General features: G+C 39.9%; 1 protein-coding gene across 5 annotated transcripts in view; it reads right to left on the reverse strand.

Annotated features, from left to right (window-relative positions):
- Positions 1-13,236, reverse strand: part of LOC102222908 (protein TANC2-like) — an 80,476-nt gene that overhangs the window by 21,117 nt on the left and 46,123 nt on the right. For all 5 annotated transcript variants that reach the window (XM_023349603.1, XM_023349605.1, XM_023349601.1 and 2 more), the window contains exons 11-15: positions 10,749-10,921; positions 9,407-9,487; positions 809-1,009; positions 558-692; positions 264-460 (exon numbers count right to left, since the gene is read on the reverse strand). In XM_023349603.1, the coding sequence (XP_023205371.1) occupies positions 264-460; positions 558-692; positions 809-1,009; positions 9,407-9,487; positions 10,749-10,921 (787 nt within the window). The remainder of the gene's footprint in view (positions 1-263; positions 461-557; positions 693-808; positions 1,010-9,406; positions 9,488-10,748; positions 10,922-13,236) is intronic.

Here is a 13,236-nt window from a genome sequence, read left to right on the forward strand (position 1 = left end):
TCTGTAATGTGTTTAATATTCTTTCCCTGTGTAATTTCACGTTTTTACCCATAATCCCATTTGAACAAACTTGCTTTATTTCTTTATATGAGTGTATTGCTTAGGTTGTTGAAGTCATCTGGTGTGAATGTTATGTCCCTCATACAAAAATGTTACGAGTCATTTTAACAGTAAGGCAAATAACTGAAATATTTAGTAAGTTTAATAAATTTTTTTGTGCATGCACACTTAATCTTTATAAGTCCAGCTGCATCTCAGGATACCTTGGGTCACAGAGGAACTTGTCATCCTGCCCCTCCTCCCTCCACACTAGCCACTCCCTGAAGGAGGCATGGTTAAGCATCCTGCTGCCGTCACTCCGCTGTAGCAGGAAAGAAGAGAGCTGATCTAGGCGATGTGTAAACTCCCCCCACTGGAATGTTTCTCCACTGAGGCAACCTGCATTCACCACCTCAAACAACTTGGGAAACAGTGAATACAGAAGTTAGATTACCTCTGCAGTTGATTAAAGTGGCACCAATGTTTGGTTTTTATGACCTTTAAAAACTGGAACATACCTGCTGATCGGTCAGTGGGTGGAGCGAAGACACAGTAACATTAAGCAGAGGCAGTACTCTTTGAAAAGATGACTGCGTGGGAAACCTCATGTTAAGCTGTAGCAGGTACACTTCTGCTAGGTTGACTGGAACCACCTGCAAGCAAACAGAATTGATTATCTACTTCACACAGTTTGGCATTCTCACATCTTTCTTTGCAAATGTAGTTTATTAAATTTTATTTCATTTTGTAACAAGAACCCTATCCTCACCTTAAAGCTAGAACTCTTCAGAACAAGGTAACCTCCTTCAATTAGGTCAAGGGTCAGTTTCAGGTAGAGGTAAGAGCCTTTGCTTAGGTTCTGCAAGTGGCTGATCATCTTGGTCAGTGCTGTGTTGTCAAGGCGACCATTGCCCAGCGACACATTGCTCTGGATCCCAGGGCTGCTGTGGATACGCTCCATCAAGTAATCCTGAATCACAAAAAACCCAGATGCATACAGTAATTGGAAAAAGTATTAGCCTCTTTAGAGACTTCTTCTGTTCTTGATTTTCATACTTCAGTGTTATACATCATCATCATAACATTAATGATTCAAAAATGTAGTTTTCTATTTCTTTATTCAGGAAAAAAGACATCCAAATCAACCTACAGTATGTGCATAAGTAATTGCCCCCAAACACGCCAAGGTTGTGCCACCCCTTAAGGCAACAACAGCTGTGATGCATTTGTGATAACTGGCAATTAATTTTTCCATCACTGTAGAGGAAGTTTGCATCCTTTTCATCCAGTGATGAAGCAATTTCTCCTGTCAAAAAAGCTCAACAAACATTGGCGGCATCCAATTTCAGCAAGACTGCATCAAATGACATTAATGTGATGAAAGCATCCCCCAAGGAGGACCTGGAAAAGGGTATTAAGGATCCCAACCTTGGAGCAGACCTTTCACCAATGCAAAGTGGCCTTGGAATAAGTTGCGACATCAACACAGATGAGTTTGCCTTTCAAGTCTCAAGAGAAGAGAAGCCTTATACTCGTAGAGGAGTGTTGTCAACTAACTACACTACCTTTATATACCACAGTGCCATCTTCTGTAAGTTGAGTTGGAAGACTGAAGAACAAAAGATGACAGACCTATCTATGGATCATACTGCTGTCTCACCTCCATTCACTTATATGGTGTCGACATAAGTGAAAGAAGGGGAGAGGTTATGAATAGGTTAGGACCTTGGTGGAATCTCCATCTAGGGTTGGTGAACACCAGGGGGCTATGCAAATGGTAAAAGCAGGGCTGTCAAATTGGTATCGGCCAAAACCGGAATTGGCAGGTCAGACTTTTTAAAGATCAGTAATCGGCCAGAGAATTGCAATCGGTGCGCCCCTAAAGGTATGACTTTCTGTAGTTTTTTTGAGTTCAGATGAAGATAAACTGAAATCTTCATCTTCAGTTTATATTCAGCTGAAGATGAAGCTGTCATTTTCAGCTGTTTAAATACCAGGACCATTCAAGTTGAGGTGATAGAATCTGTGGAGTCCTCAAGCTTCATCAAAACCTTTTGAAAATTCATTTCCACTCATGGAGCCAAGACCGGATTTTAGTATGGGCTTACCAGGGCTCCAGCCCAGGACCCCGGCATTTTGGGGGCCCAGAAAGATGCTTTGTATTTTAGTGAATGAATAAAATCAGAGTGCCTTAATTTTATCACTGGCTAAGAGGATTTTAACGACATTGTTTAAAAGCTGTCTGATTTGTTCTAGCAAACATCTTTTATGAATGCTTTCTTAAAATTGGTGCAGACACATCTTACGCTTTGGGGAGGAGCATCAGGGAGTGATTTCTCATGATGGCGGACAACAGGAAGTATGACAGCGGAGCGTAGGAATAAAAGAAAAAGAAGAGTGTGACAGAGAAGTGATGAAGAACATATCCAAGCTAACAGGATATTTTTAATATATTGGACCATCGTCCCTCTCTGCTTCTCAAATCGTTAGCCTTGCTAAGGTAGATAGATGAAGACAGAAATGAAGAAGAATAAATAAATACAATACAAAGAGGATGAATAGAGAACAATGTCAAGGAATGTTCTGTTGAAGAGACATATTCAAGATGTTCAAGTATTTCTTTAATAACTACTAAATATATTTTGTTTGTAATAATGGTCTTTACAATGATTACAGTAATCAACTGTTCTACAGATAGATCACTATTTTAAAAAGAAAGCAGCTTTGCATCGATTGCAATTTTCTGGCCAATTACAGATCTTTATAAAACCTGATTTGCTGATTTTGTGTGTGTGTGTGTGTGTGCAGAATATAGCAAAAAAAAAGTCACTTGGTAACCATGGGGTGACTGTTGTAAAACTGGCATGGAGAGATGACCCAGTGGTTGGGACTGTCCATCAGCCTTCTCTCATGGCAGAACAAAAGTGGACATGGCTGATTTTTGTGACTTTGTAGGTACATAAGATTGGTGAATAGGGTCAATTCCACAAGTAAGTCACTGCCAAGCGCCGACCACCCAAACGGTAGGAAATCAGGGATAAATATCCCTGTGTGTGTGGGTGTGTGTGGTCGTGTATTTTTGTGTGTGTGTATGTTAATGTGCAACTGTATAACCATGATTAAGTATTGCCCGTACCTTGTTTCAAGCCCAGGGACCCAGACCCTCTTAAATCCAGCAATGTGTGGAGCAGTGAAAACATTGAGAGATGACTGTGAAACTAACTTCCTAGGAACATGCAAGGAGTTTGACCTAACTCCGATATATAGCAACAATCAAAAAATCCAGTATTTCTTAAGTGAAAAAGAGTGCACGTGGATTTTTATTCCACCTCATGTCTCACATATGGGAGGAAGTTGGGAGTGCATGATTGGCATCACAATTATTATTTTTTTCAAGATGGCGCCGGCGCAGCTGGCTGCCTGCAGATGCAGCTCCTGTCGTGTGTGTTGGTCTGTGTATATTTGCTGTAACCGATTAAGGATCCATGCTTGAAGAACCCATGGATCATCAGTTGGGCTTTCTATAATGGCTGGATGTGGTTCTGTCGATGTTCTCCGCGTTCTTCTGCTACTTTTTCTACTCTTGGTTGCGGAGAACCTCGCCGAGCGGAGTAGTGGCATTGTTTGCTCGCGTGAACGGCTGATTGCGCTGTGTGGGCCTCTGCTGCTGCCCGGAGACGGGCCTGTGGTCCCGGAGGAGTTACGGAGGAGACGACGGGGCTGCAGGTCTGGAGTTAAACGGAGGTAGAAGAGGAGAAGGCGCAGGCCAGCGGTACCGGCGATTATTGTGGGGAACGTGAGGTCTTTGGGAAATAGGACAGACGAACTCATGGCGCTGGTTAGGACCCAGAAGGAGTACTGGGAGTGCATTATTTTCTGCTTCACGGAAACCTGGCTGCACTCGCTTATTCCAGACTACAGCATGGAGGTCCCTGGATTTTCCTTGGTGCGGGGGGACAGGGACTTTTCCAAGAGTCGGAAGAAGAGGGGCAACGGGATTGCACTTTATGTGAGTGAGAGGTGGTGTAATCCCGGTCATGTCAACGTGAAGGAACAGATTTGTAGCCCGGACATTGAACTTCTGGCTGTGGGAATGCGGCCGTGTTATTTACCAAGGGAGTTTACGTCCGCCATTTTGATCGCTGTTTACATTCCCCCATCAGCTGATGTAGCGGTGGCCTGTGACGTCATCAGCTCTACCGCAGCCAAACTCCAGACTCAACACCCGGACCTTGTTATTGTGTCTTGTCTCTTGTCTTGTCTTGTCTCTATGCTGTAACTGCGAAGTAATTTCCCTGCTGGGATGAATAAAGTACTTCTATTCTATTCTATTCTATTCTATTCTATTCTATTCTATTCTATTCAAAGCACATACTAGATTTCACGTTGTCTTTTGTACAATAAAGAAACAGGAAGATGTATGTGAAAACAAAAACACAAAACACATAGCCATAGCCATGCACAAGCACCTAAACAAGTGGATAAAAAGTCAGCATGGAACACACACAGTCCCAAGGTGAAACCTTTGTATTCATGTGTTTCTAGTACATCCGTAAATCTGACACACAACCAAGAGAGCAATTTTTTTCTGCAGCTCTTGGTGAAGGCGGACACTTTTTTCTCTGCTCCCTTCCTTCCTTCTTGCTCAGTTTTTGTGCTGCTTTTTTGGAGCCTCTCTCTGCACATCCTCCGAATCTACAACTTATGGATCTGGTTTACTGGTCTCTCAATAGTGCGATTAATCAAACTTTCTCAAGACTGGGCACAGGAGATCCCACTTTTCCTGCAGGGACAAACTCGGGGGAATACACCCTGGATTTATTTGGATTCATGATGACAGAATTTCTGCTGTTTGAAGCTTTCAGATACCTGGCATATCGACAAATTTGTGATGGATTGGGATGACTAGCGAACACTTAGACTGACATGCTGTGGGACAGAGGCACAAGTTGAATGTGATTGTTTCGCAGGCAAACTTTGGACGCTAAAACTCACTAGTGAGATGAAATCGCAGAAGTTGTTAGTTTTGGCCCAGTGGAAATAACCACACCAATTTGGATGATTTGAATTAAAAGAAATGTACTGGTTTAGACTCTAGGACAGATGGAAATGTTTAAGTCTGCCCGGCTCTCTCAAATCTCCTGGAGGTTATGTAAACAAGCTGCTCTTCCTCCATCCTCCTCTCTTCCAAAGCCACCCGTGGAATTGTATGGCTGAACTCTCCAAATACTTGCTTTTAGATAACCCCACCTTCTCAGAGACTTTTGTCAATTAAAACTTGAGCAACCAAGAACAGTTTCTGTGGTGCGTATTAAAAACTCAACAAATACAAAATGGAAGCACTACTAAAGCCACATTAGTAGCATTAAATTACATCTCCTGTTTGTTGCGCATCTCTGCGCGGTGCAGCGGGTTTAACTCATCATGCAGGGCCGGTCCAAGGCTGCATGAGGGCTTGAGCAGAATTTGACTTAGGGGCCCCTTTTGCTGTTAAAAACACCAGCATCTCTAACAACTTCTGTGTTAGATGTAGTGAAATCTGGGAGAGGGGAAGTAGTTTAATTTGCCAACCTAAAAAGCAATAAGTCATAATTGCATTTTACTCATTTATATTTGTGAACAAACAGAGCTCAAACTCAAAGATTAAACTCATAGCATCAGATTGTTGCAGATTGTAACAAAATAATCTAACTATGAATATTGTTCTCTGAACGTCTACAAAGTAAACTTGCCAGCTCCTTAAAATCTTACATTTAAATGTTAAACAATTTAAATTCTTTGCTGAAACCATTTAAAATCAAAATTAGAAGTATTGATAATCTCAATAAGCAAATTTTACATTTATATATCTGTGGTCTGTGTTAAAATATTAGCATTTATGGGCCCCTGAAGCCCTCGGGGGCCTCGGGGGTCTTTGGTCATTTCAGAGACCAAAGACTAAAATCACTAACAGGAGTTTTTAATATTATTATGGAGTCATACTGAGCCACTGACTCCATACTGAGTCAATGGCTCAGTATGGAGCCACTGACTTAATTTGGATTAAACAGAAGTGCAAATAACTGACATTCATTTTAACTGTATTTTTTTTATTTGTTGTTTTTAAGATTCTATAGTTGTGGGTTTAAATAGTGTTTCACTGGCAATATTTTTCCGTAAAATCTAATTACCCAGGTATATTTTTACATTTTCTGTAAACATAACATCTTTTAATATAAAAACATGGTGGACCGCCTTGGAGCCCCGACCACTTGGTTTGCTTATGCCTTAGGCATAAGCAAACTAAGCAGCCGCTTAGTTTGAGGCTCCCTCAGTAGAGCTGATTTTTTTTAGTAACGATTTCTATGTTTCTATGTCATTATAATAATGAAAACACAATTTCATCAAGTGATTTGTTTTTACAGTAACATATATTTGACACTGTATGTAGAAATCATTATTTTATGGACAAAAAGAAAAAAATTAATTGCTCTTGGGGGCCCCCTGGTGGCCGCGGTAGGTCATGCACGCTTCGCTAGTAATATGAGCTGCCGTGCAACATGCAGTGCGCATCCAAAGGTCCAAAGCTCCGGTAGAACATAAGTTAGCAAAACAATGTCTCAAAAAAGGACTTTTCCTTGAGGGAGAAAGAAAAGAGGAAGAATAGAAAAAAAGCCAAGATAAATGTTTGTTTAATATGTCTTTGTAATGTAATATTTATAACAAAGATCTACGAAGCTGCTAATAGGAAATTAGCTTTATAGCGACCTTGAATGGTTTAGTTCAGGAGCCGAACATTTATGCTAGGGTCTTTGTGTGAAGCTGTTTTAACTTGAAATGAGTTGAATCTCCTACTTGGCTCTCTATATTTTTGAGATTTTTTGGCTTCTTTTGATAACATTTGATAAGAAGAATTAAAACTTCTCAATGTTTGACATTGTCTAGCAAAACCAGGCTACATGGCTAGTACATTAATATATCGATGAGCTACTCTAAGCTGCAGTAGGTGATATGTATTAGTTTGTTGCTTATAATTTATGTGGCTAAAACAAACAATATTTTTACATAAACTTATAAGGTATGTGAAACTTTTGTTAAAATCATTTAAGACTCAGAATCAAATCGATACCGATGTCATGAATATGTGTGTAGAGCTGCACCGATTGCAGTTTTCTGGAGGATCCCCAGTTACCGATCTTTAAAAGGCCTGACCTGCCCATTTTGATTTTGGCCAATACCAAAATTTGTTTTGTCTGAAATGTCACTAAATATAGCAAGAAAGTCATTGAATTGGCAACACTGTGGTGAATATTGTTAACTGTAAACATTCAGGCCTGACCCGGTGGGCCGGTCTGTCAGTCAAACCTCTCACTGCAGAGCATAAAAGGACAGAGACTGACTTTTCAACCTTTGCTGACGCAAATAAGATCAGGGATAAGACGGGGTTCACATATAAGTATCGGCCGATCACAATCCCCCAAAATTAAGGAAATCGGAGCCCAGAAATTGACTGGCCGATAAATGTATCCTATATTATATACATGCATAGGTTATAATGTAAACATGGAGGCGTGGGCCGGCCCTGTCCTAACCAGATGCCCGAGCCACCTCAACTGCTCCTCTCGACGTGAAGGAGCAGCGGCTCTACTCTGAGTCCCTCCTGGATGGAAGAGCTTCTCACCCTATCTCTAAGAGAGAGCCCAGACACACTGTGGAGAAAACTCATTTTGGCCAGTTGTATCCATGACCCAGTTCTTTCGGTTATGACCATAGATCAGGGTAGGAATGTTTTTCGCTTTTTGACTCAGCTCTCTCTTCACCACAACAGACCGGTACAGCGCCCGCTTCACTGCAGACCCTGCACCAATTCGTCTGTCAATCACCCGCTCCATTTTCCCCTTACTCATGAACAAAATCCCGAGATACTTGAACTATTCCACTTGGGGCAGGACATCCTCCCCGACTCCTTTTCCGGCTCAAGACAATGGCCTCAGATTTGGAGGCACTGATCCTCATCCCGGCTGCTTCACACTCGGCTGCGAGTCACTCCAACGGAAGCTGTAGATCATGACCTGATAAAGCCAGTAGGACCACATCATCCGCAAAAAGCAGAGATGCGTTCCTAAGGCCACCAAAACAGATCCCTTCAACACCTTGGCTGCATCTAAAAATTCTGTCCATAAAAGCAATGAACAGAATTGGTGACAAAGGGCAACCTTGGCTGAGTCCAACTGTAATGGAAAATTTTATAATGTGCCCTTCACCCCTCTTGTGCTTTAGATTGTGTCTGCATGATCTCATCATGAGATTGGTCCATCTGCTTTCCTATAGACTTCTACAGTGCCATATAACAGCAGGAGCTCCTTGATCCTGGAGACTAAGTGTTACTTCCCCAACATAGAACTTATCTGCCCTCTTTAGTATCAGAGAACAACCTCCTTTCCTTAACAATAGACAAATGGCCAGACCATCTGTGTTGGGCTCCACAGAATTGTTGGTACATAACAATCAGGGATTCGCACCTATTGTCCAATCAAGTCTCTCTTGTCTGACCAGAACCTATAAAAGGAAGCCAGATCCACTGTTGGTCAGAGCAGACTTGACAGACTCCTTTGACTGTGTATTTCTGTTCTCACCTTGCAAGGTTTCAATAAATTTCTTATTTCTTCTCATCCAGACTCTTGTTAAAATAATTTCTTCCATGACACAACTCTTACCAGAAATGAGCCCGACTTACTGCTGGCAATGCGGACTAGACTCTACACCGGTCATACATTGACCTAACAGTCCATATCAAAAGGCCCCCTACCCCATACTTCCAGAGAACTTCCCACAGCGCTCCCCGAGGGACACGGTCAAACTCCTTCTCCAAGACCACAAAACACATGTAGACTGGTTGGGAGAACTCCCACGCACCCTCCAGGACGTTGCTGAAGGTGTAGAGCTGGTCTAGTGTTCCACGACCAGGACGAAAACCACACTGTCCTTCCATAGATTTAATAGTTGTGATTAATCAATTACAGACCATACAATTCCCTCAATTAAAAGTTTTAATGGAGTCAGACCGCTAGTTAATGGTTTATTCTACAGCCCTATTTAGGCAGGGATGTGGTGATCAAAATTAAACTAAAATTATTTCTTAACAATGGGAGAAAGTATTTTTTGTACAGATTTTGTCCCTCAATATATGAAATCTAAATTTGGAAACTGCATTTGAATTTACTCAAGTAATCTTTGTCTAATATCAAAAACTGTTAAATGATCTAAAACAACTCAATGTGACCAAAAATGCAAACACAGAGGCAATCTATAAGGGGGGAATACATTTTTACTTCAAAACATGAACAAATCAAAGTGAAACAACTTGAAAAGGAGGTGTTCAGGTTACCTCCAGGTCCTGGTCTATGGCGTTGTTTTCCTCCTTTCCGTCCAGTGAGATATGGTGAAAAGGCAGACATTGAGCAATGTCCTGAATAATTAAAATTAGTTCAAAAAAATGTTAAGTCAGTATTTTATTTGCAATAAAATTTAGGGTTTTAATGCAAGACTCTAAGCAGGCAGTAAATTTAGCTTCTGATTCTATTTAAAACAAGATACATAAGATTACTGAGCTTCTATACATTATAAAGCAGATGTATAAACTCAAACATGAATAAATTTATGATTTTTTAATTTAACACCTCCATTTATTTTAATCTCAGCACTTCAAAAATGACAAAGAACGCAATGAAGGAAAAAGCAGATAACTATTCCTACTACACAGTTATAAAAAAAAATGCAAGCACCAAAATTATTTAATTTGGTGCTTACAAATTATTTAATTTGTAAGCACACATGCACAGGGAGAACATTAATCAAATGCACATTTGTTCTATATCTGGTATTTGTGGTTAATTAAGAGTAATTAACCACAAATTACAAATTCCCTTTTAATTACTACAGAATTAAGAGGGATGACTGAAAGACAGAATCTCTGAAAACACAAACAGAAAAGCTCATTTAGATTACCCACCGATTCTCGGAAAATAATTCTACATTTAAGTTATTGTGCTTTTGTGCATTTAAGGTGATCCATTCATCCATTTTCTTACACCCTTGTGGGTGTGGGATTGGGGGGGTGCCGTTCGCTGGTGTCTATCTCCAGCGAACGTTTCAGGTGAGAGGTGGGGTACACCCTGGACAGGTGGCCAGTCTGTCGCAGGGCAACACAGAGACAGACAGGACAAACAACCATGCACACACAAACTCACACCTACGGAGAATTTAGAGAAACCAATTAACCTAACAGTCATGATTTTTGGACTGTGGGAGGAACCCGGAGTACCCGGAGAGAACCCACACATGCACAGGGAGAACATGCAAACTCCGTGCAGAAAGACCCCGGGCTGGGAATCGAACCCGAGCCTTGCTGCAAAGCAACAGTGCTACCAACTGCACCACTGTGCAGGTAAAATAAAAAAAAAGCTTCCCCTAAACCTAGAGAAGACCAGTTAGCTGACATGTAAAGAACTAGAATGATAACAGCAAGAACTGTTTATTTATTATGACTGCAGTTAAGATACTTTTTGATTCGTAACTTTAGAAAAGATTCAAATGGAGCTTCAGCTATTGTGCAGCATGGTTTTATGAAACAGTGTATACACATTGAGAACCTTCATAGCTTGAAGAATGTATTAAATTGTTGCTATTTGAAATATATTTGTATAGTACTTTTTTGTGAGCATACATACCTGCTGGCTGGTCCTGACAGTAGAAATTACCTTCAACCACAAAGGAAATTTTTGAATGTTTCGAGAGAGAAAGGAAGTGAGTGTATCTCCGTAATCGGGCCGGTGGAACTCAGCCTCGTTTAGCCCATCAATCAGTACAATGAGACCTTCCACATCAATCTGAAGCTTTCTCTCTGAAAGGTAAAAAACAACAAATTAAAACTGCAAGAATAATTGACATGACGCCGGCTCGCCCCCATGTGGAAGTAGAGCAAACCCCGACAAACAAACAGTGTTATAATGGCAGAGGCAGTAAAACTCAATGCTTTACTCAATAATTTTTTTGAGTTACTTTTGCCTTTATCAGGTAACACTGAGGCAAAGGCAGCATACACTGCAGCCAGAGAGCCGGATCCGTTCATTTTCACACCACTTCTGATCAATTTCTCAGTAAAACGAGTCATATAATCATGTCAAGGTTGTAACTTTCAGTTTAATCGGCTGCTAACAAAATTGTAAAATAAATAAATAAACAAGGTCTTGTGTGGAGATCTTCTTACACTGTTTTGTGTTGTTTTTAATCCCAAGAGTATCTGTCTTTTTCCTACTTTTGTCACTCAAGTCTGACAAAAATAGTAAGTCACCAAACACAGTTTTCCAACACATTGTGTGTATTTATAATTTTTCATTGCAAATATACGAGGAGGGAAGCTGGCTGATAGCAGGGCATGAAGATTAGACTTCCTGAAAAGATGTGAGAATGTAGGCTTTCTGGAAAATCCCCTTTTAATGTAAAATGATTTACTGGATAGAAGAAATTTCTAATTAATTATTTTTTCACAAACTCTGCAAATGTGCTTATTCCTCTCATCATCATCAACAAATTCTTTAAGTGTGAAAACAGAGTAATAAAGGGGGGAACCATTTACAGTATTTTACCTGCCTGAAATAATCTGTTCCCCTTGTAACATGGGAACAAATTAATATACCAGCAAGTCTTTAACTGTGTTTATTCCTCTCTTCATGAACAACAAATAATGTTAGTCTGAAAACATTTGCTCATTATTTGCCAAAGTTATGAGGGGGAACAACATATTTTAGCTATTTTAGCTGCCTGAAATAATCTGTTCCCCTCAATTTCATAGGAACAAATCAACTTACCAGCAACTCTTTAACTGTGTTTATTCCTCTCATCATCAACAATAAATTCTGAGGATTTGCTAATATTTTTTCCTTATTTCCCAAGGTTATGAGGGGGCAACCCTATATTTTATTTTGTTATCACACTGGGAATAATCCGTTCCCCCCTATAACATGGGAACAAACTAATTTAGTTGCAAGTCTTTAACTGTGCTTATTCCTGTGTTGATGAACAACAAATACTGTAAGTTTGAAAACATTTGCTTATCTGCCAGAGTTATGAGGGGAGAACCATATATTTTATCCACCTGAAGTAATCCGTTCCCCCTCTATAACATGGGAACAAATTAATTTACTAGCACATCTTTAACTGTGTTTATTCCTCTCTTGATGACCAACAAATCCTGTAAGTCTGAAAACTTACTTAAAACTTAAGTCTGCAATAACCCATGTTAGAATAGGTTATTTCAGATAGCTAAAATATTTGGTTCCCCCTAATAACTTTGGCAATTAAAAAGCCAATGACTCCAAACTTCCAGGACTTATTGTTGATGATGAAAGGAATAAACACAGTTAAAGAATTTGTGAAAAAATAATTAGCTCCCATGTTATGGAGGGGGAACAATTTATTTCAGGTAGCAAAAATATAAGGTTCCCTCCTAATAATTCTGGAAAATATTGAGCAAATGTTACCATATTTACAGAATTTGTTGTTCATGAAGAGAGGAATAAGCACAGTTAAAGTGTTTGTGAAAAATATTTTTTTTCCGATGTTATGGAGGGGGCACAGATTATTTCAGGAGGCTTAGATATTTGGTTCCCCCATCATAACTTTGGCAAATAAAAAGCAAATGTTACCAAAATCACAGGATTTATTGTTGATGAAGAGAGGAATACGAACAGTTAGAGACTTACTAGTAACTTAATTTGTTCCAATGTTATAGAGGGGACTGATTATTTCAGGCAGCTAAAATATGTGGTTCCTCCTCATAACTTTGGCAAAAATTGAGCAAATGTTTTCAAACTTGCAGGATTTATTTTTGATGAATAGAGGAATAAGCACAGTTAGAGTTGATGGTAATTTAATTAGCTCCCATGTTATAGGGAGGGAACAGATTATTTCAGGTGGCTAAAATATATGGTTCCCCCCCTTTAACTTTGGCAAATAATGAACAACAGTTTCCAAAGTCACATGATTTGTTGTTGATGATGAGAGGAATAAGCACAGTTAAAGACTTGCTGGTAAAGTAATTTGTTCCTATGTTATAGATGGGGAACAGATCATTTCAGGCAGCTGAAATATATTTCCCCCCCTTATAACTTTAGCAAATAATGAGCAAATGCAACTCCTTGAGTTGCTTTAACAGTT

This window comes from Xiphophorus maculatus, chromosome 16, assembly GCF_002775205.1.
Source record: "Xiphophorus maculatus strain JP 163 A chromosome 16, X_maculatus-5.0-male, whole genome shotgun sequence".
Classification (NCBI taxonomy): domain Eukaryota; kingdom Metazoa; phylum Chordata; class Actinopteri; order Cyprinodontiformes; family Poeciliidae; genus Xiphophorus; species Xiphophorus maculatus.